Below are 24,251 nucleotides of genomic sequence, written 5' to 3'. Positions count from 1 at the left end.
CTGGTTCTCTATTGAACTCTGCCAGTCTCCCATTGGAGTGACAGCAGGAGATTACAAAGCCTGCAGAACCTCTGTCCAAATATTTGTACACTCTCTACATTGGAGAGCTCTTGGAGAGAAACTCGCCTGCTTTCGATACATGCAAACCTTATTAGGGCTACAACATAAATTGACATTTGGTTTTGAAATAATTAACTGTAAATTCTCACAAGCTGCATGAATGCCCTTGAAAATTCCTATTTGAAGCCAGAAGGAAAATGTCCAGTAACAACTTCACAAAAATAATTTCACGTAATGTTGATAATATTCTTGGTGAGTAATTACTGCTGTCTCAAATCCAAAGCAAAACCTCAAGCAACTAGCATATTTTTTTTCTCTCTAGTTTAGAGAGCCAATAGTATTCAGCAATAAATAGGTCAGATGATACATAGGGGCAATGTCACTGGATTAGTAACCTGGAGACCCAGCTTGTTTTCTGGGGATATGGGTTCAAAACTCACTATTGCATACATTCCAACTGTGGAGTTTAAATTCAATTAATAAACCTGGAACACAATACAGAGTAATGGTAAATGGACCATTGAAACTATTGTCAAAAATCCATCTGGTTCATTAAAGTCCTTTAGAAAGGAAACCTGTTGTTTTTAATGTGGTCTCACCTACATGGGAATCCAGATCCACAGCAATGTGATTGATTCTTAAATACCTTCTGAAACAAACTACAAATCATTCACTTGTATGAGGCTACCATAAAAATTGGAACTAAGTCAGATGAATCATCTGCATTGAGCTAGACACTGGAACCAACAACAGTAAACTCAGCCCTGTCGATGTTGCAAGGTCCTATACGAACATCTGAGAGTTTGTGCCAAATATTAGGAGAGCTGGCCAGCAGTCTAGTCAAGCATTGTCTTGAGGTGGTGGTACAATAGTATACAGTTAAGATGGAATTCTGTTCTGAGCCCTCAACATTGATTTCAAACCAAGTATCATGTTACTTGATAAAAGATGGACAGTTCTACCTGACCAGCTCTCACCTCAGCCGATGAATTAGTACTCCTCCATATTGAACAGCAAATGGAGGGTGGCAAATGCACAGAATGTAGTCTGGGTGTGGGTCTCCAATGCTTATTATTAAGAGTGATACAATAGCTTCAAACTGACCCACTGACCAAGCCCTAAAGAATGTAGTAACTAGGCTGGATGCATAGCAGATGGGGAAAGAACAACAAAAGGGAGAAAGTTGCTTTATCTCTTCCTCACCAATCTGTGTGTTGCGCCTGCATCTGTTCGTGATAGAATTGGTTAGGGTTGCCACTACTCAGACCATGTGGAGATAAAGTTTGATCTTCAGATTACGGATACACAACACTGCATTTTGTGACATTAGTGCTGCGTTAAACACCTCTAGAAAATCAAACTGGGCATCCATGAGGTGCTGTGGACCATTAGCAGCAACAATAATATACTCTGTAGTGTCATGGTCCAAATCTACAGTCAGACTGAGGAGCCACCCTGGTTCAGTCAAGAGCGCTGAAGGAGGAGCATCAGGCATACCTAAAATGAGGTGTCAACCTAGTGAAGTTACAACAAAGAATCATTTGCTTTTCTGAAGACTTATGCACCAAAATTAATCACACGCTTAGAGGCTACAACATTGGCATTGACCTGGCAATATGGAAAATTGCTTAAATTTACCCTGTTCACAAAAAACAGGATAGATTTGACCCAGTTAATTACTACCCTCATCTACTCTCGACTAGCAAAGTGATTAAAGGGGACATTGACAGTGCTCTCAAGCTTCACTTGTGGAGTGATAACCTACTCATTGATGCTTAGTTTGGGTCTCACCAGAGTTATTCAGCTCCTGCACTTATTACAGGCTTGTCCTGTGATGGATAAAGGTACTGACTCTAGAGACAATGTTGGAATATTAAGGCAGCAATGGACCAAGCCTGGCATTAAGGAGCTCCCTAGCAAATCCAAAGTCAATGGGAATCTGAAAATAAACTCCATCAGCTCAAGTCATAGAGAGAGAGAGAAGCTTTTATTTGTCATTTCTACCATATACAACTGATACAGTAAAAACGAGATAGCGTTCCTCCAGGACCGAGGGACAGCACAAACCATAATCATACTTGGCATAAAATACATAAGAAGTGCAAAACACACAAGTTACAATCTAATAGAAGAATGATTAGTAATAGACATTTTTTCTAGCAGCAATTCAAAGTCGTGCAAAGAATTTCAGATGGGGAAAGAGTCTAATCATATTGTGTTAAGGAGCCTGATGGCTTGGGGGAAGAAACAGTTGCGCAGTCTGGCTTTGAAAAACCAAATGCTCTGGTATCTTCTGTTAGATAACAGGAGGGAGCAGAGTTTGAGTGAGGGTTGTGTGGGATCTTCCACAATGCTCTTAGCCTACCCCAAAAAGATATAGCTGTGGTTGTTGGAGGTCAGTCATCCCATCTCCATGACACCTCTGCAGGAGTTCCTCAGTGTAGTGTCTGAGACCTAACCAATTTCAGCTGCTTCATCAAGGACCTTCTCTCCATCATAAGGTCAGAAGTGGGGATTTTTGGTGATGATTGCTCAATGTCCAGCACCATTCACAACTCCTCAGATACTGAAACAAGTGTAAAAAGACTTGGACAACTTTCAGGCATAGGCTGATAAGTGGCAAGTGACATTCATACCACACAAATGCCAAGCACTGACTATCACCGACAAGAGAGGATCCAACCATCAACTTTGATATTCAATGGCATTGCCATTATTGAATCCCTGACTGTCAACAGTGTGGGGATTACCATTAGCCAGAAACTGAATGGACAAGCCATATAAATACTTTCACTGCAAGCACTGGTCAGATGCTGGGAACTTTGAGGTGCATAACTCAGTTCCTCAAAAACTGTTCATCATCTAAGAAACAAAAGTCATAGATGTGATGATAATATGCTCCACTTGGCTAGATGAATGCAGCTCCGATAACATTCAAGAAGTTAATACTATCCAGGAGAAAGCCTGCTTTATTGGCTTACTGTTCACCAGCCACAAAATTCATCCCATCTACCACCAGTGCAGTGGCAGAGCTGTGCATATTGTACAAGATGCCCTACTCCTTTGACTGCGCCATCCAAACCTGTGACCTCCACCACTGTGAAGGAGAAGGAAAGCAAATGCATGGGAAACCACTACCTGCAAGGTCCCCTCTGTGCTACACACCATTTCTGGCTTGGAGATATATCTCTGTTCCTTCACTGTTGCTTGGTCAAAATCCTAGAATCCCCCTGCCTAATAGTACTTAACCCACTTGAACTGCAGCGGTTCAAGACCGAAGCTGATTACTATAATCTCAAGGGCAAATAGGGATGCCCAATAAATGCTGGCCTAGCCAGCGATGCCCACATCCCGTCAATGAATAAAAATAAATTGTTCTGCTGACAGAATAACATGCTTGACATAGTGCCTTTTCCCCCAGTCCAAGTTATACCATTTTCCTCAAAGAAATTGGCATTTAATAACTGTGTGATATTATTATTATGAAAAATAGTGCTTGCACCATGATAACACAGAGAAGAAATGCCTACCTTTTTTAAACAATTCCTGCAAAAGCAAAACAACAGTTATCTCAAAACGTGGACTGTCGATCTAACTGGGCAGTATTCCAGGGAATTGGGAGCCTGCCTCTTTGGGAAAATCTGCAGGTAATTTCAGGCATTTAAGTGGCCAGTGGCTGGCCCTCTCCATCATCAAGGACCCCACAGCCAGACCTTCTGTCTTTTTTAGAGCCAATCAGAAGTTAGTACCTGTCAAATGCAGGCAATGTCATGTGGGAGTGGTGATGGCTCCTGTCAGGAAGAGAACTCAGACTGCCTCTGGACCCATGCGCTGGTGAGTGAGGGTAGTGGGGCACTCATGGAAGAGTAGGGGGATTGGCAGCAAAGGTGGGAGGATGATACTCAGCTGGCTCCCCTTTCCAAATGCTGGGTCTCTCAGTCAAGCACAGTGTGCCTTGGAAAATCTATCATAGTGGGAAGAAACCCTTAATTAGACACTAAATGTTGACTTGCCCGGAAGGTGGGAAAGCTGTCCAGGAACCTTCCTGTATCAGACTTAATTGGAGTTGAAGTGGGAAGCTGCCTGGGTTCACACAGAGAAAATTAAATTCCATCTTATGTATCTGCCTATTCTGTCTTCCCAGTAAAATGGCGGAATCGTCTGCATGGTAATAGCTGGCTAGTCCAAGATCAAAAATATCCAATCATACTTCTTCTCCGTGCTTGGCCTGCTGATTGCTGGTAGCTGCGTTCTGCATTATTATTCATACGCTCTCTAGGAAAGGAATGGCTGCAGTAGAGAAGCCTGGAACAAGAAACAGAAAGCAGTGATCTATTTGTCTTGCAGTTGTCAGCAACAGTAGCTTTTCCTCCACTATTGAGTATTTCAACTTTGCATAATGTGCAGAGGAAGACAGAGAACTATGTTACTGTCATGCTGATTTGTAAATGTACTCTTCATACACATGTTTACAATTTTGCTACAAATGGTAAACAGTGAAAACCTTCTGTTGAGTTTGTTGGAAGAGCGTACAGCTGGACTACAGCTAGTCAGTTGGATTAAATGGGTCGTAATCATCTTCACTGTACCATTCCTCAATGTAACACTATCTGACACACCATGAAGGGTAGAGGAAAACACATTGTTCATAACTCTTTCTAATAGCAGGTTATACAAAACAGCCCGTTCAATTGATCTGACAGTGAAGTATGTTTTATGTGTGACTTCAGGAAAAGCTAAGATTGCAATATCTTGAATGGTCTCGTGTGAATATATTTCATTTGTGTTGTATATTCAAGGCTATAAAGATGTAAATATTACACATAAACCACAACCAAAGACATAAGATATATTTTGATTCAGGAACAAATTGCAATGTGTGCAAGATGTGGAGTAGGAGGGTTGTCAATGCAACCTTGTCAATGCCTTGAGTATTTAATGAAAAACTTGAATAAAATAGTTTGGAAATATGTATGACCTCCATGGATCTACTGAGTTTGCAGTCCATGGCAAAGGACAGGAGTTCTATCATCAGGTTTAATGTTCAAAGTGCTTGTCACAATTCAATTCAATTCAAACTTTTAAGATCTTTAGAGCAGGTAGGTTATGCTGGAACAGCATAAAACATTGGTTAGGCCACAGCTAGTGTATTGTATGAGGTTCTGGAACCCTTTTTATAGGAGAGATGAGATTGCACAGGAGAGGTTACTGAGGAGGTTTACTGGGATGTTGCGCAGACTGAAGAGTTGTCATTTGAATAGGGATTTTGAATAGTCTGGGGTTATTTTCCTTGAAGCAGAGAAGACCAAGGAGGGCATGATTGAGATGTATAAAATGATGAAGGGTACAGATAAGGTAGACAGGCAGGAATGTTTCCAGTGTGGATAGATCAATGACAAGTGATTTACAGTAAGGGCAGGAGGTTTAGTGGGGATCTGAGGAAAATTTCTTTCACCCAAAGGGTGATGGGAATTTGGTACTCACTACCTGTAAGGATAAAATCATAGAATCTCTACAGTGTGCAAACAGGCCATTTGGCCCAACAAGTCCAAACCGACCATCCAAAGAGTATCCCACCCTGACACCTTCCTCCCTGACTAATGTGCCTAGCCTACACATCCCTGAATACTATGGTCAATTTAGCCAATCCACCTAACCTGCACATCTTTAGACTGTGGGAAGAAATTGAAGCACCTGGAGGAAACCCATGCAGAATGTGCAAACTCCACACAGACAGTCGCCTGAGGCTGGAATCAAACCCGGGTCCCTAGCACTGTGAGGCAGCAGTGCTAACCACTGAGTCACTGTGCCACCCCAGTAGTAGAGGCAGATCTAGATGTGCCCTTGCAATGCCAAGGTAAGCAAGCTACAGCCAAATATTGGAAAATGGGATCAGAATAGTTCGATGCTTGTTTTTGACTGGTACAGACTCGATGAACTTTGTCTGTGCTGTAGATCTCTATGACTACAACCCTATTCAAACATTTCAGAACTTTTAAATATACTGAGGAAAGTGTATCGCCTTGAAGCAAAAATAAATAACTCCATCCAATAAATTCAGAACACTTAAATTTTGCTCTATCAGATTGTAAAACACAATAGTAGTGGATGGGATTAGAGGAATATACGACCATTCAATTAAATCATGACCGATCTGTATCTCAGTTACATTTTTCCATCATTTATCCATATCATTCTGTACAGTGACCCAATAAAAATCTATTATCATAGTCATTAAAATTTCAATTCTCCTGGTATCCACTTCAGTTTTCCACCACCCATTGTGATAAATCTACTCTTTGGATAGAATTTCAATTTTTTTCAATATTGGCTCAGAATTTCACTCCCCACCCTGCTTTCCTATTCATAGTTTTAGAATTCATTATTCAAAGGCAAAATAAGATTAGTTGAGGACCCATTCACCTTAGATTTCTTAATCTGGTTGCCTCATAAATTCAGTTTAGTTCTACTGAAAGGTTCCTTTTGATTTCCTTCTCTTCACAAGTCAGCTTCCTGACAGGATTATTTTGTTCCATCCAGCAAACCTCATCAGAAGAAATTTTCTACAATGTGCTCACTAAGGCGATACAGGCTGTCTGCTTGCCAGATTCCATGTAGTGACACTTCACTGGCATTTGTATCAAAATTCTGGCCAGTAACAAAAATCTGACCCACTCTTAGGAAAAATGAATAATCTTTGATTAAAGTGGACGTTATCAGAAAAAAAAATTACCATTTTTACATTCTTATCCTCAGATTCTAAAATCTAAAGAACCTTCGTCTCCATCCCAGCGGTATATTGACAGTAAGGTTGTACGGACGAGAACAGAAGGAGAATGGCTGTCTTTTGATGTCACTGAGACAGTTAATGAATGGCTTCTCCATCGAGGTAAAGTGTTGTGATTTTAACTTTTCATTTTATGACAATATTGTTCAAAAATATATTTTACGAGTATCAATTTTGACTTTATAACAATATGCATTATGCTGTGCATTAAATTGTTCAATATTCTGTGTTTTGCAGACAGAAACCTTGGATTTAAGATAAGTCTACATTGCCCATGTTGTACATTTGTGCCTTCAAATAATTATATTATACCAAATAAGAGTGAAGAGCTAGAAGCCAGATTTGCAGGTAAATAATACACAATTTACAAATAATCTCATGTAAATTACAACATTTCATGCAGTCTATCCTGGGCAATGGTACTTCCTTCAGTTCTGTAAGTTGTTGGTTTCAGCTTCAATTGTCTGCTTCAGGCATGTGTTGTAATCTCATGTAAAATTTCCTTTGGTCCTGTGTCATTTATAGCAGCCATTTTGAGTTTTACTGATAGATTGTAAAGGTTCTGGTTTTAATAGTAGGATTAGTTAGAATGACTTTGGAACAAAACCAATTCTACCTGCTAAAATCATATTGCATATGTAATTTTGAATGGATTTTGCAGCAAAATATTCATGATTTGCACTGAAAGTGTATGGCAATTGATCATTCACTACCAGAGGGACCAGGACTGAGAAATAACTATTTAACCTCCAGCTTGTAATTAAGAAGGTCTCTTAGACAGAAGATGGTTATCCCTTGTAATATATTCAAATTGAGCCAGTGATTTGCCAGTTTATGAGGTATTTGTACAAAGTAGCCATTTTGTCCTGTTTGAACATTCATTAAAATTGTTTAGTTTCCTAAAAGGAAGACGATCAAATTTGAATAATGCCCCCAAAACATACCAACTCATACACTGATCTGTCAAAGAGAGTCCATGGTGGGGACTCTTTTGACATCAAAAATGATTGTAATTTATACTTACGTACATTCTAAAACAGATCCTTTTTACCGACAAGAATTTTTAAAACTTCTCCAAGGATTTTCCTTGTAACTGCTTTGGGATGTAGACATTCATTCTCCAATGTCAGCGACAACTACTTCTTAAAAACAAGAAATACATAATTACTCAGAAAATATTTTTCCATTTTGTGACAGTGGGTCGAAGGCTCACGTTACTGGGAATGACTTGTCTGACTAGTTAGTTTACTACTATCGTTTTAATATGGCTTGTGTCTTTGATAAACAATAATTGTCCAGTTCTTCATAACATAAATATTCCAACAAAGCCAAACCAATGAATCAAAATTTGCCATTTAATAGCAGTGAGAAAATGGTAACAAAAGTGGACTAGTGCCAAAACAGTATTTGGAGAATAGTACTTTGATATTCTTAGATTAAAATGAATCAGCTATAAGCCATAATATAATTTATTAACATTTGACTTTGTCCATCATGGGACTGAGCTGTTTTTAAGTTTATGTTAGTCCTTTTTAAAACTCCATTTTATTGACTTAACTTCTCCATATCATTGCTAGGACCGCCACTGGAATTCAGGATTTTGAGCAGCTGTAACTGCATTTAGTACAGCACTACAGTAACGTACATTACAGTTGCTGGAAAAATGGATCTTGCTACTGGAAACAGTAAGCATTCCAGAGATTCCTTAAGTTAACAGACCTTAGTTAGGTCATATTTATGGAATTTCACAGTAATGTAACATTGAATCTTTTAAGTTCTAACAATTAAGTAAAATATTTTAGTTACCAGGAGAAACACTTAAATCCAAGTGAAAATCTGAGAGCCCTGAATTGAAGTATTCAGTGGCCTTAATTAGTATAATCAATTATTTTCAAAGCAGTATCTAAATGGGAGTCCTGAGGCAGGACTAATGGAGAGCTTGAGAAATTAGCAATGACCCATTTAGCTCAGGTTCAGTGCCATTTGAGTTTCTTGCTTTCAAAAGTTTTAGCATGCTGTTATATTAATGTCAGATTTTACCCATTTAAGGTCTCTCTTGGGGTGATGAATCCTCTTAAAAATAAAGGCTGCAAGTCCATATGGACCTAATAGACTCATTTTCTTCACTGCCCTCTGCCCAGGCATGTGACAGCCTGAGGTAAATGTTCAAATAGTTACATCTACATCTCTGGTGTAGGCCCATTCCACTGACAACATCAATGACCAGCAAACAGGGTGGGGACAGGAATACAGCTACAAAATTAAATGAAAAGACTTCTTTTGGGAAACTTCAGACCCAAAAATCTAACTGAGTTACAAAAAATGTCGCCCACTTACCTTTTGTCAGATTTTACTGTGCTGATTGGGTACCCTCAGATTTTCCAACCTAAGAGATATGAGGTAAAAGCTCACCTTTAAGGGGAACCAGTGAAAAGAGGTGCAGCTGAGATATTGAGGAAATTGAGGGCAAGACATTTTTTCACCTCATTACCATGCAAATGTTGGGCTTGTATCTCCTGTTGCCATTTGCACACAATGTAAGTACAGACTGTTCAATACAAATCTCTATATTTTAGTCAATTACAAACTGAAGCAAATATTAACATTCTGTTGCTGATTGGCAGTCCAGCGGAAAATTCTGCAGTTCCCAGTGGATTATCTGTCTGATTTTTGTTGGCTTAGTCTGGGATAAATCTTGCTCTTAAAGGGATATTTCTGCTAATTGCTAAGCAGCTTCCAAGTTTAATCTTTTGTATATCCTGAACTAGCTCTGCTGTTAACATTGGTCTTAGCTCAGGGGTTGAGCCAGGAATAGGAAGAAAGGAGAATGACCCTTCCTCAACCCAAAACGTGAACTCTGATTTCTCTCCACGGATGCTGCCAGACCCGCTGAGCTTTTCCAGCAGGTTTTTGTTTCTGATTTACAGCATTTGCAGTTCTTTTGGTTTTCATTCAGAAAGCTGGTCCTCAGCAGGTTTCTAAGGTGAAGGCTGCTGCTGCTGCTGATGTTTCTGTTGCTGCTTCTCTTGTTGCTCAACAACGTTCAGAGTTGAGCTGCATTAGCTGCTCCAAGGCTGTGGAGAAGGTTGACAGCCAGACGATAATAAAGTCCAAGGGAGCACAAATGTTGTTCAAATGTGAAAAATCACTTTTAAATCCAAGAAAGCAAGCTCTCAGGTTAAATTCTTTGTTTATTGCAAAAAAAATCTTTTTCCTGAAAAGACTATCCATAACCACATACAAAATTCAGTCTGTTCCCCCATACAGTCTTTGCAGAGAGAAAAAAAATACAAATGGCATATAGCGGTTGCGAAATAAAGGTATTTTTAACTCATGCAGGAAAAACATCAGACTCATTCACTGAGGCAAGGCAGCAACTGTCATATCTTGGTATTTAAAGGCTTCCCACCCTGACTATTTCATAGTTCCATTAACTCTAACTGTGCTTGGGTTGTTAACCCTGGTGATTGCCATGAAAACTGTGCATCGGTAGTTAAAGCGAGAATCCAGGGTTAAAGCTGCAGACATTTGTATATTTAAATCACAGACCTGCTTTTCCCATGAAGGATACCAACATGTTCGATCACATTCCAAAGTTAATTGCAGAGGTCAATGTGTTCCTCCTGCATTCCCATTTTTGATGTCCTTTGCACGCTGACACCTGCAGCCCCCTCACATTAAAACGCCCCCTAATTATCTTAGTTGCTCAGTATCAGAGGAAAACAAATAGATACTAACCAGTTCAGATGGGCCATTCTGCTTATGTTGATATGACTCTTACTTTATACTAGCATTCAGGAGGGGCAGTTGTACAGATAACACTAATCCTACTTTTTCAGAGCGCTTCCTCTCTCTCTCTCTCTCAGAAAATGAAAATGAGGGAATAGCCAGAATTCATTTAATGTACATTGTTACTGGAACATCAAATCTGTACCGGGAAAATGTTTCAGTTTTAACATGGAATCAGCCAAGTATCTGATCTGGTTTTGCAGAAGGCCTGACTGCGATAGTGACATGTCGTGAAGGAAGGAATATGCATTGTGACCTTTTCTAACAAGAGTTGTTATTTTTAAAGGAATTTATGACAACTATCCAAGAGATTATTCCAGTGGTGATATGAGAAAAATGAAAAGTAATCATTATAATGGGAAAACGGCACATCTTCTCCTCATGCTACTACCAACCTATAGACTAGAATCACAACAATCTAGTCGGCGGAAGAAACGTGCACTGGATGCTGCATTTTGTTTTAGGTAATGTACAAGCCCACATTGCACACCCTTCAGCCCTATGTATCATTGTAAACTCACTATGCTTTGAGGCTTGAAGTGGAATATTTTTAAACGCTGAGGCTTCATTGCTCTATCAGTCAACTTCGTTGCTACTGCTATTATTAATGATAAGTATTAATATTAAAACCCTTTCCATTGATGTTTTGTTTGGTGTGGGGGGCGTTGGGGGACAGTATCCATTAGGTTGAGATGATAACTGGGAAGATCAAAACCATTGTCTTAAGCTTTTTGTTATGAATTTATTTCTCTTGTCATTAGCAACAACCTCACATTGCTCCACTATTGTGTCAGATCCAATCATTTATGTCTTGATTGACCCATAAGTTGAATTTTTAAACCCACAACCCTTCTATCACAATGACCAACTGCTTCCACCATTGTAACATCTTCTACTATTTCAATTTCTACACTTTTGTAGCTCTTGGAAATACTGTGGTCACCTTACAATCAATTACTGTGGTGTACTTCTGGCTGGTGTACCATTCTCCAATGAGAATTCCACTCACCCAAAATTCTACTCCCATGCCAATTCCCAATTACCCATTGTTAACATTAGTTATGTTTAGTTGTATGCATGTAATGGGCATTAACTGGAGGTTAACTGGTGCTAATATAACCAGACACAGACTGAAAGTGTGAATGTTAGGTTAGGAGGTGCAGTTTGTACTGTAAATGCAAGAATTCAGTTTGCCCTTTTTTATGTGTTCAGGTTATGCATTTTTATAGGCTTACAATTTTTTTATTTCTCTAAACTGTCTGCAGATTCCATATTCAAAGCTGTAAATAATTTAGTGCTCTGCAAAATACAGGCTAAATTATAGAAATCTGCTTGTTAATCTCTTAGCTGAACTTACTGACTACTTGTTTGTTACTGCCCTAGTTTCCTAATTTTATTCATTAATGTTTTATCTACATGCATTTTTCTCCTTATTTTATCTCTAAATTCTTATTTTTATCCCTCATAACCTGTCTAGTGTTATTTGCTTTGCATAGTTGTTATCTCATTCCGTACTACTTTTGAGGCCATCTTTATCTACTATTGGCGATAAAGATTAATATTAAAACTTTTCCATAGATCTTTTGTTTGGTGGGAGGGAATAATCTCTTGCAAGCTTCAGTAATCAGGAGAACTCCTGACAAACTCAGTCTTGTTCGCCTTTCCCCCTTACCCGCAGGTTTAAATTCACACTTATCAAGAGCAACTCAGGGTTACCCTTGTTGTACATCTTTTACTTCTACAGAATTTGCTGATGCCATTGGAAATCTGAAACCTTTATTTTTGCACCATTTTTTGCCATAAACTGCGATGACTGTAGCCCTTCTGTCCCTAACCAGTTGAGACCATGGAACCAGGTGTAACCCTGTGAGGCTATCTTTGCTGGCTTGTGCTGTAGCGATTAATAGTCAAATTCCTTTTGAAAGATTACTACATTATTGTACTCCTTGCTATGTTGATCGATCTGATATGAAATATATCTTTTGGCTGATCACACTTGAAATGGAGCACACTCGGGACTGCAAGCTTTACTGAAAAAGTGTCGATCTAGCACATAATTATGGGCTTCCTACAATAATAACGGAATTGCTGTCCTCATGGTCTTATCCTTTTTGCCTGTGTAATCAGTTGGTTTTATTTGTGACAGTCTTCCCCTATGCTACCTTTTTTGTCTCAGTACAATTCAAACATGAATGCCCTTTCATGCCAGTTTTTACCAGATGTCTAACCCATGCTAGAGATAAAGAAACATGTTTGATATGTTGAACCAGGCAGACAAAAGGGCTGCTTCATGAAAAAGTCTAACAAGAAAATATCTCTGAAATATAAGAGAGAGGTTCAATCTTAGAATGTTATCCACCTCAGTCCTTCTAAGTTCTCAAGGAACACAGATGGGATATTGGATGATGAAGTGACCTTTGTGAATGGGGATTAAGCATTCCTCAAGACCAAGATAAAACATAACTTTCTAACAATTATAAACCTTCTTAGTATTTGAAATAGCAAGTTAATTTTCACTAAAGAATTCACAAGGGAAAATGCTTGCCAAATAAAAAAGCAGATTTCTGTACAATTTATTTGGTAAATTAGACATTCGCAAATTCATATTCAGAGCTTATCTTGTTACCATACTAAATATTTAAGTAGTTATCTTACTCTTCAATTTCCCAGGTGACAGGCCCTATTTTCTAGCCAAGACAATGGGCAAGTAACCTAATGCTAGGCTTCCCCTAAAATGACTCCTGAGCTAATCCCTAGCAGTTGACTCAACCACAAATTTCCCCTCCTCGAGTATAGGAGCAAGCCTAACTTTTGTCGTATGGCTACGTCAGATAGCCTGGAATTAGAGTGGTTCTTCTCTGCACTGTTACTTATATTGTATCTCACGCTGCTAAAGCTAGTTAGAGTAGTAACAAAGGACAGCATGTTGTTTATCTTTTTATAAATTCATAACCAAGGTATAAACATGAACATTTTTTGGAAAACAAAATTGTAACAATACTGAAGGTATTGTGTACTGAAAGTCTTAGCAAGTAATTTTTGCCTGAAAGTTGCCAACATAACAAAGATTACAATTTCAAAAAATGTTCAGATAAATGAATGTTATCAAAGATTTCTCAGTCAGTGTATTAGGCTATAAAGGCTAGGTTGTAAAGTATTATAATTGAATGTGATCTTATCATCAATTTAGGTGTCCTTTTAAGGATGAAACCTGGGTCTCATTAAAATGTTTTAAACTCACATTTTCTGCTAATTTTAATGAAAATATAAGCATTGGTAAAAACATAGAATTCTATATTGTCCCACATCTCATTTTTCTTTCTCACATCAATAAAGACAAGCAATATTTTTTCAACTGCAACACTTAATATATTACAATCTTTCATCAGCCTTTTTTAGATTTAATTTTATTGGTCTGATAACATGATAATTGTTTTTCATTCATTTATGCAATGAGTGTCATAAGCAAGGCCAATATTTATTGCCCAATCCTATTCATCCCTGCGAAGGTGATGGTGAGTCTCCTTCTTGAAACACTGCAGTTCATGTTATGCTGAGGGAGGGGGTTCCAAGATATTGACCCTGTGACTGTGAAGGAAAGGCAATATAGTCTCAAGACATGTTGGTTTGGTGAGAATCTTGCAGGTAGTGATGTTCCCATGTTTGTGCTGCCTTTGTCCTCCTAGCTAGTAGAGGTAGCACGTTTGAAAGATGCTGTCCAAGGAGACTTCATGAGTTGCTACATTGTAGCAGTATATATATTGGCACTGCTGTCACTGTGAATCGGTGTTGAATGGTGAAGGTATTAGATGGGGTTCGAGTTAAGTAGGCTGCTTTTCCTAGATGATGTTGAGTTTCTTGTGTAATGTTGAAGATGCACTCACACATTCAAGTGGATTTATTCCATTGCATCTTTGACTTGTATATTGTAGATAATGGACAGGCTTTGAGATGTCAGGAAATGAGTTGCTCACTGCAGAATACCAGCCTCTGGTCACTCTTGTGCCCACCATGTTTTGATGGCTGGAAGGTCATTGATGAAGTAGCTGTAGATAGTTGGGCATAGGACAGTACCCTGAGGAACTCATTCGGAGTGTCCTGAGGTGGTTGGCCTGATGCCACACTCGGTCAACTTGACAACAAGGTCAGTGACCCTCCCTTTCAATATGGACTTCAAGCTCTTTTATCCATATTTGGACAAGGTCTTCATGAAGTCAGGAGCTGAGTGGGCGGATGGAAAACAAACTGATTGTCAGGAAGCAGCTGAATAAGTGATGTTCGATAGTACTGTCAATGACATCTTCCATCATTTTGCCATCGACTAATCAGAGACTGATGGGGCAGTAATTGGCTGGGATGATTTCAGCCTACTTTTTGTGGACTGCACAAAACTGGGCAATTTTCCACATTGCCAGGTAGATGCCAGTGTTATAACTGGACTGGAACAGGCTGACACAAATGCACATAAATACCTATCCATCAAGTGCATAGCTTTGCTTTTCCAAAAATAAATATTAGTGACAACTTCAGGCTGTACTATTATTGTAATTATTTACTATGTTTCATCGAAACATATCTGATTGTACAAATTAGTTTCTGTTCCTCCAAGTCTGGCAAATATGAACAATAAATGTCACTTTCATGTAAAGTATCTATCCACAGGAGAACTGGTGCTTTTAAGTGAGATCACATATTAAACTCAAAGTATTGGATTTAATAATGGATTTGGGAAACTACTGCTTCAGTTGCATTCCTGATTGAATACATTCAGAGCAGCTTCCTCAGTGTAGTCATTGTTAGTGTAGAAAACACAACGGCCAAGTTGCACCTAACAGGGTCACAGTCAAGTAATCAAGATGAGTACTGACCAACACCTTGTACAGGAATGATGGAATCTCCTTTGATTTATAGTCTATCTCTCTGCTTTTGCAAAACATAGCGTTGTTTGTCTTTTTTTCTAATCACAGTCAAGCATTGAGTTGATAGCCTTATGTAATTTTCCAGAACTGATACATTTATCCAATGAGTTTTGCTAGATTTGGGAAAAAAAGCAAACAGCTTTTTAAAAAAAATCTGTTTCATATTTAATTTGAGTCTCTAACACCACAGCAACATTGTTGAATCTTTACTGCCCTCTGGAGTGGTACAATAAGCCACTCAGTTGTACCAGTTGTATGAAAGTTCAGGGAGAGGTAGGCGGTAAATGCCAGCCTTTCCAGTGCTGCCTGCATCCTGAGAACTATACTTAAAGGAATCATGTTTTGGGCAGACTGTTGCATAAGTCAGAAGCTTCAGGAGATAAGGGGAAAGAAAAGCAGAAATTGAAAAAAAAAGGTGCCTGTTATTTCAATGTGAATATTTGCCTATTGAACAGAAGTGTACAAGACAATTGCTGCCTACGCCCACTATACATTGATTTCCGGAGAGACCTGGGGTGGAAATGGATTCATGAACCCAAGGGCTATCAGGCTAACTTCTGTGCTGGGGCCTGTCCTTACTTGTGGAGTTCAGATACTCAACACAGCCGGGTGAGTACTGTTTGTGAGTGAAACAAAGGCATTCTCACTATTACATTGAAAACTTTAAACAATATTTGTCTTTTATATTGCTGTTAAATTGCACTTGTATCATGCAGTTCGATTACTTTTGAGCCAATTCCAGAAAAACAACCATCATATGCTATCATTTTGTATTTTCTCCAATCAATTTTTAATGATTAAAGATATATAAAAGTGTATAAAAAAAACTCTGTGGAAGTATGACGATTGAGCAATGCAAACACAATTTTATCATCCACAATCCGAAAATTTGTTTTTGAAGGAGAAAAGAGTTGGGGTGTGGTCCACCTTGGCCCAATTTCTATGAAATTCTTTTCTCGAATTAGTAAGTTTTGTCAGGCTGGAAGCAGTATCACTTTTCATCTGCACACTGTTCTGTAAGTTTAACTGTTCTGGGCTCAAAACATCTAGTGAGAAACCACAATGCAGTTGGAAAACTGGATGCTTGACAATACAACTCAGAAATAATGCAATCAAATAGCTAAATGAGGGAACAGCAAAGAAGTCAAATCTTTAGCCTTGGTGTTCTCATTTTTTATATTTGAAGCTGCAGTCCAATTATTACAACTGTTATTAGCAGAATTATTACGACTTTTAGCATAACTTTTTCAACCTATCCATTATATGACATTTCATTAAAGCACTGTGTTCATACAGTCAGATCATTCAGCCCATTGCATCTGCATCGACCCTACAAAGAGCATCCCACCCAGAACCATTCTGCTTTATCTTACTCCCTGTAATCCTGCATTTCCCAGGACTAAACTTACATGTCCCTGGGCACTACAAGCAATGTAGCACGGCCAAACCACCTAACCATGGGAGGAAACCAGAGCACCTGGAGGAAATCCACACAGACACAGGGAGAATGTGCAAACTCCACACAGCCAGTTCTCTGAGGCAGGTCCCTGGTGCTGTGATGCAGCAGTGCTAGCCACATTGCCACCCCATTTCCCTGTTCATGTACAACAAATGAATTTCACAGACTTCCAATACTACGGTGTTCTCATTCCATGTTGATTACATACAACCGTGTACCCACTTCAAACTGTTCTTGCACAACATTAACTATCTATATACTGTTCTTAACGAATACCACACCTCATACTGTTTCTACACAGTAGGGTAACCCTGCACATTGCTCCTGTACAACAGTATACAACAATATTCCATTATAGCAGTTGACCCATTCTGCAATTTTTCTGTAGAAGAGTACCTCTGTTATTTTCAGACAAATACTCATATTTTCTGAACAAAGAACAAAAAGAACTGTGGATGCTGGAAATCAGAACCATAAACAGAAATTTCTGGAAAACCTCCACAGGTCTGGCAGCATCTGTGGAGAGAAAGCAAAGTTAACATTTTGGAACATTAATTTTGCTTTCTCTCCATTGATACTGCCAGACCTGCTGAGTTTTTCCAGCAATTTCTGTTTTTGTTCCTTTTACTTTCTATCATTCTTATAGTTTCCATCATCGGAAATATTTCTATTCAGGAAAATCTCTCTTTCAGCTTGTTCCTTGAAAGTTGACACTAGTTTACAACTAGTTTCCACTCATTTCATTAGCAATCAAGGCAGACAATGCCTGAGGCAATGTAACATTTCTCAGTTTTTTTTCTTAAAACAGCTGGTTGCCCATTTAGTTGTTAGTTCTTAGGATTTCTTAGGAAGTCACTGGACCCAAAATGTTAACTGGTTTCTCTCCACAGATATATCAGACCTGTTGAGATTTTCCAGCAATTTCTGTTTTTATTTCAGATTTGCAGCATATGCAGTTCTTTTGGTTTGTTTTGCCTATTTAATAGGTTTATCTTACACTAGTTTTGTAAAACCATTTTGAAGGAATTCTGGGGTGTTATATCTCAACCTATGGGCAGGTTAAGATAGTAGCAGTCAAACCCGTTGAGCCAATAGAGTTTTGGCAATCATTTTGATTACATCAAAGTCCTGAATAACAACCCATTTTGAGCCCAATCAGCACAACCATTTGCTGTTTACTTAATAAAATATATTTTTTTTAATAAGAAGTAAAGGAATTAGAGATATAACACAGCTCTGTTTTATCCTAGGAGACAGTCAAAATATTTATAGATGCCAAAAGGTGACATACTGTAGTAATGGCAAAACTTACTTCAGCATTTCTCACATTGCCATGGATTTATATTAAATATTTTCACTGCCATCTGTGTCCATCAAAGGGTTGAGTGTTCTTTAAAAGTCAAGAACACCCTGTATGTGGTATCTTTTTTAGTGGTAGAATGTTTCTGTGATGTTACTATAAAATTATATTTCAGAATCTGACTTGGTAGGAAAATTGCATAATAATTTCTTTTGCTTATTCAACGGGTCAATGGTCAAACTGCAAAACTACCTTTGTCTCAAGAGGGCAGGATTTATTGAAAATACTTCTCAAGTGATCATTCACTCTTTGTTTCAGCAATTTATAAATTTCCTACGAGAATGACCCCAGGTCACCCGATTCTGTGTTTCGAAAAGATTATTCAGCAGATTAAATGATGTTTTCTTTATTTCAGATACTTAGTCTGTACAACAATATAAACCCTGAAGCTTCTGCCTCCCCATGTTGTGTTTCTCAAGACCTGGAGCCTCTCACTATTCTCTACTTCGTTGGCAAAGTTCCCAAAATTGAACACCTTTCGAACATGGTAGTCAAGTCTTGCAAATGCAGCTAAGAATGAATACAACTCCCTTGAAAATCCCAGGTTCATCAGTGTTAAACAAACGAACAATACATGGTACTAGTTTGAACTATTTGGAACTTTTTCTTTCGTTTAACTACCAACAGAAGCAAAAGGAAATAAAATGTACATTGAAGGCTTTATTCCTATCCTTCACCTACTAATTTAGTGTGATAGATGAGACACAGAACCTTTAAATTTAAAAGACAAAAACACTGGAAAAATTGTAAGTGTTAATATGTGAAATAAAAAGAGTCCCACTTAGTGGAAATGCTGTACAGGTCCCGTGCCTTACTTGATCTCTTGTGTATTGTTATGCAATTGGCATCCTATATATACTCCTTTGTTAGGGCACCAACAAAGTCAAATGTATTACTGTTATGTCCATTGTGGGGATGTGTTATTGGTTCAAGTGATGGGAGATGACAGCAAGCTTTGTAATCAGCAAGCAAGTGTGCACTTGCCATCAGTCATATATGGCATTGGTTGAAGGAATGCTGATAATTAAAATTTGGGCTTAAAAATTTGCATGTTACAAATAAGAAGGTACATCAGGTGGAGCACTTCAAACGCAAAGGCTAGCATGTTTATAGCAGATGTGTCCAATGAAGTAGATGCATTCCTGAAGAGAAAAGAGATTGAGTGACATGGTGAGAGGGTTGAAAGTTGGGTTGATTTTTCAAAAAAAGAGACTGACTGTTCGACTTAATGCTCTTTCCACTTAGTACCAAACATTTTACTCTCTGAATTAGCTTCAACAAATTCAGAAGCACATTAGCCTGAAATTTGTCACCTTTGCTTCTGGTGCAGAGATTTATTCGGCAGAAGTGCTGCTTGGAGAATCGTCCATGGAGGTTGACATGGTTGATTTCATTTTCCAGCTGTTAAAATCAATGACTAGAATATCAGGAATGCCATAAATTGAACTCACTACATTATGGTAAATCTTTCTAAGGCATTTTTGCTGATATTTTCCACTGAGTGTTGGTTTTCACAAATTTGAACGTGCATTTCCAGATAATTGAAATTGTGAAGCTCCACTCCAGCATAGATCAGAGAGCTGGTTACAGAGGTCAGTGTGCACAATTTGTGGGACTCATCATATTCAAGACATTAAACACAGAAATGCAGCAACTCAGGCACATTGACCTTTCTGCCATGTCTTCAATCTGCTCTCCTGCTGAGCCAGACTGCTTATAAGGAGCAGACTGCTACAATTCTAGAGCTAATACATTTATACGTTTTCAACAACAAATTCAGAGAGCAAAATACAGAGGATTATGACCTTTGATGTTTCTGTTTCTGGAGTTCCATATTTCAACTTCATCTTTAGGAGCAGTTAAGGAAATACCCCTTTCTCCCAAGTACCATTAATGATGTATGGTAAATTAAATTGACTTTATCCTCCCTGCAAATTGAGCACCAGCAATTTACAAAGTTCCAACTCCAACCCTGCTCATAACTTTTGTTTTTAAATTGTTCTTTTCTGTTTTCACTTCATTATAAGTGAACAGTTAGCAACACAAAATTGAAATGTGTACAGTATTGTTAAAAATAAAGAAAATAGCACAACAATGTGAAAGTGATGCTTCTGTTTACACCAAGCTTGATATATTTTATCTGCAAGGGCAGCCCCTAGATGTAGCACCCATCTGATTGGAATACATGATTGCTTTTCTAGCCTGGGGTCAGGCTAACAATAATAATAGAACAATACCTTTTTGGTCCAGGATCACATTAGGATTGTTGTAACATGTTGCATCATGCAATGAGAAGATGTGGGTCTATGTCTGATGCACTTCACACGGTAAACTTCCTGTTTTAAGCCAAGACTAAGCATTTTCTTGCAGGAAGGAGAAAGAAAACCAGGTTTCATAGAAACCAAGGGAATGGAAGATTGTCAGCAGTATGCAGCAATGTAGAGTTAAGGTTAAAATCAGATCAGTTGCGATCTTATTGAATAGTGGAGCATACTTAAAGTGCTAAGTATTTGTTTGATATGTAAATTATATAGAAATTCCTATGATTTTAGCAGAGCCTCTTAATAAACTTCATGAAGACTAGGATATCTTCTTCCCCAAGACATTTTCCTTTCTTTCTGTACTTGTATAGCAATAGGAAAAGGAAGATCTGGAAACATTCTGTGGGAAGGGGAGGCATGGTGTATGTCTTCTGAGAGCCACAGGTGAAAGGACAGTGAACCAGAAATATTCCCCCTTCCCATGACACTGAAGTGTTGTCTCTTGTTCAGGAAATCTATGTTCCACTCCTGATCTATAAAAATGGTCCAATTTTGATCAGGATTGTGAAATTATATTCCCCATTTTTACAGCCCAGTCCCTTGCAAGATATGATAGCAAAATGCTACCCCTTCACGAGGACATCGAAGGTAAATTCCAGTCAAGGATCTGCAGGCTGGTGACAAATGTAGCTGGATCACTCCTTACTGAAAATACATGCTTAGAATGCTTATCCCATGTGGGAGAAAAAGGAAAAGTAACAGAGGACTAAAACTAATTGGATAGTTCCTTCAAAGAACCAGCAGGCACATTGGACTGATTGCCTCTTCTGTGCTCTATGAGTCTATGACTGGGGTCGGGTGGAGGGTGCAAATACCTTTATATATGGCTTTTGGGATCTTGACATGTTTCTGGTGAGTGACAATGGAATAGCATTTACAGAGGGGGTGGAGAATAGCAGGCATTGCCTAAGTGGTTGCACCTTTTAGTTGAGAAGGACAACATGAACATAAGGATGGAAAGACTTACTTCCATGGGGATTTTGAAAATCCAAGTTTGATCAAACATAGACCCTTTATTCCTTTCAATATTTTAATTCATATGCCATTTCATAATAACTACTAAAGGTTTTTACAATGTTAATTTATGGGAATGTCCCTCTGTTGTGACTATTTCCATTCACTTGGTAAGTGTAAACATAAGGTCACTAGAAAAATATGCAAGAAACTGTGTGCTAAAATTTCACAAGTTAACTCATGGAAATAAGCAGTGACCTTTGACAGCTTCCACAAGATATACAGTGGAAAATGTGCTGATGTAGTTGTCTAAATAAAATAAATATCCAAATCCCTTTTATTACTTCTCATGACTCACTAATGTGTATAGGACACTCGTTTAAAACCATTTGGAAGCCCCTACTTCTGTGATGCTCATCATACTAGATGATAAAATCATGTGACTTGTTTCATATTACTGTCTATTCATTTCTGATCTTTTTGAATTGTTAAACTAATTCCCATATGATTTTCATTGTTCTTTGGGATATAAAGAGTAAATCATTTTAAAGGGCCATTGCCTTCAAGAAAAATGCCATTGGCCAACTGTTTTTTTTAGTTTGGCGAAAAAGAAGACCCATGCATCATCTTCATGAGTGTAATATTGCCTGAAAATGACACAATGATACATTTTGGCTGAGTTTGCATCCATGAGGTAATTGTGTCAGACAAATGAAAAGATGTTTGCCAAATACTATTTTCATGAAGACAGTGGCCTCAATTTAGCTCTAATCTAACACTTTTAAGCATCGTTTGAAATTCACAACGTATACATTGTAGATAAATACCTGAAAATAGCTTCTGACATCTGGAATGCCAGTCGTAAGCACTTTTGTTGGGGATAGCCTATGTTAAACTCTTATGAATGTCATTCATTGTGGATGGTTTGTGGTCCTATATATGAATGGCATGATAATTTGTCTTTTAGCTCCAATAGAAGGAGATGGGATGCCAGAATGTCGAACTATACTTGATTGCGCTGGACGCAGCCAAATGTTAAATGCTTTTTTTAGAAAAAAAAATCTGTATTTTGCTCAATATTTCCTTTTTTTTTGCCCCATTAAAATGAAGTTTCTTTTCCTCAGGATTGCACTGATACTAGTATTAAGCTTCTTCTTGTAATGCTGACGTCTTTGAAACTATTGTTTTTAAATATTGTACACTTATTTCTTGATCCTTAGTAAATGTTGGACATTTGATGATCTTACCACTTGGGTGGGAGGGTGGGTGCTTTCTCCTTGTTTTATCTTTCAAACGTACATTTTGGTCAAACATACATATTTGTTGGCTAATTACTATGTATTTTAACACATGGTATGTCTGTGAAGCCTGCAAATTTTGTGGTGCTCTAGTGGTTAAATAAATTATTTCAGTTTTACTTTTTTTGGCTTTCCTTGACTTATTATATAAAAAAGTATTTTACAGATGTATCACAGACTTAGGTCCAAGATGTTCCTACTCAGATTTCTAGAGAGATCATAGTCCAGGTGTCTGTTGACTGAAAACTGGCTTAAAACTCTTAGTTGAAATACAACTTATCTCAGTTCTCAAAGACACATTATATAAAATGCAGGATTAGTATTATAATCTAATTAGTGAATTATTTAAGTGGACAATTCCCTACCTTACCCAAAGTGGGTTGATTAGCTAATTTACTATTGGCAGTCGAAAGTTTGAACACCAGGTCTTCTTTGAATACTTCAAACATTTGTGGGAAGTCCTCACAATATTATATTTCTAAACTGATAATTAACAACTCATATCAATTGTAAAATGGGGCAATACTTCAAACATTTGGGATATTTTAAACAACCAATGCTTGCTTGGTTGATTCCAATTATATTGATTAACCCATCCCTGGTCAGAAAAAAAATTGTTGAAATTTTCATTCTAATGCATTTGACAGATGGTATTAATTGAGGCATTGGTGCCAAGTGAAGTGAGGTAGACCATGGACAGATGTGCAGAAATTGTTGTTGACGATTTTATGCTCCATTACATACAATTTAAGTCTGCAGAGTTTTGGGTTCAGTTGTTCATCTGCCTTAATTGAATGCATCCTGTTGCTGGAAGCACCATTCCATTTGCCCGATTTGTAGCCTCTGCCTTTACAGACCTGAGAAACGAGCCTCAGATTGTCCTGATAGTGTAATTCCATCTATTGTGAAATATGTATTGCTGTATTTTCTGACAATAAAGTAAGTGTTAAAATAGCAATAGTTTCAATGTTACTCAAACTTCCAAATTAGGTAGTGGGATTGGTAAGCAAAAGATAAAAGGTGAGTAAAAATCTTAAATTATGTTATTTATTAGACAGAGTAAATTGGAAGCTCAACCTAAAAATTGAACAAAAACCGAATGGAGAAGTCAAGAGACTGAGTTCAATTCAATGACTGAATTCTCTGAGCAGCAAACTGTATATTTAAAAGGAATGCAGCTATGAGTCAATGCAATACCATTGTAGTCAGTGCTTTGGTCCAACAATTCCATTGATTTTGCCTTGAATGTCACTTGTTCACCCAAGCCTGGATATTATCCATGTCCTGGACTGAAGTGGTTTGCT

The 24,251-nt window shown here is 38.1% G+C and overlaps 1 protein-coding gene across 1 annotated transcript in view; it reads left to right on the top strand.

Annotated features, from left to right (window-relative positions):
- The window catches only part of tgfb2 (transforming growth factor, beta 2), a 99,135-nt gene extending 76,253 nt beyond the window's left edge, over positions 1-22,882 (top strand). Inside the window, exons 3-7 of the mRNA XM_060831452.1 lie at positions 6,817-6,949; positions 7,085-7,195; positions 10,923-11,100; positions 16,011-16,164; positions 18,730-22,882. Coding sequence (XP_060687435.1) covers positions 6,817-6,949; positions 7,085-7,195; positions 10,923-11,100; positions 16,011-16,164; positions 18,730-18,888 — 735 coding nt within the window. The 3' untranslated portion in view covers positions 18,889-22,882. The remainder of the gene's footprint in view (positions 1-6,816; positions 6,950-7,084; positions 7,196-10,922; positions 11,101-16,010; positions 16,165-18,729) is intronic.
- The last annotated feature ends 1,369 nt before the right edge of the window (positions 22,883-24,251 follow it).

The sequence above is a fragment of the Hemiscyllium ocellatum genome, chromosome 10 (assembly GCF_020745735.1).
Source record: "Hemiscyllium ocellatum isolate sHemOce1 chromosome 10, sHemOce1.pat.X.cur, whole genome shotgun sequence".
NCBI classification, from domain to species: domain Eukaryota; kingdom Metazoa; phylum Chordata; class Chondrichthyes; order Orectolobiformes; family Hemiscylliidae; genus Hemiscyllium; species Hemiscyllium ocellatum.
Note: the sequence above shows the minus strand (reverse complement) of the source record. Positions and strands in the feature narration are given on the sequence as shown.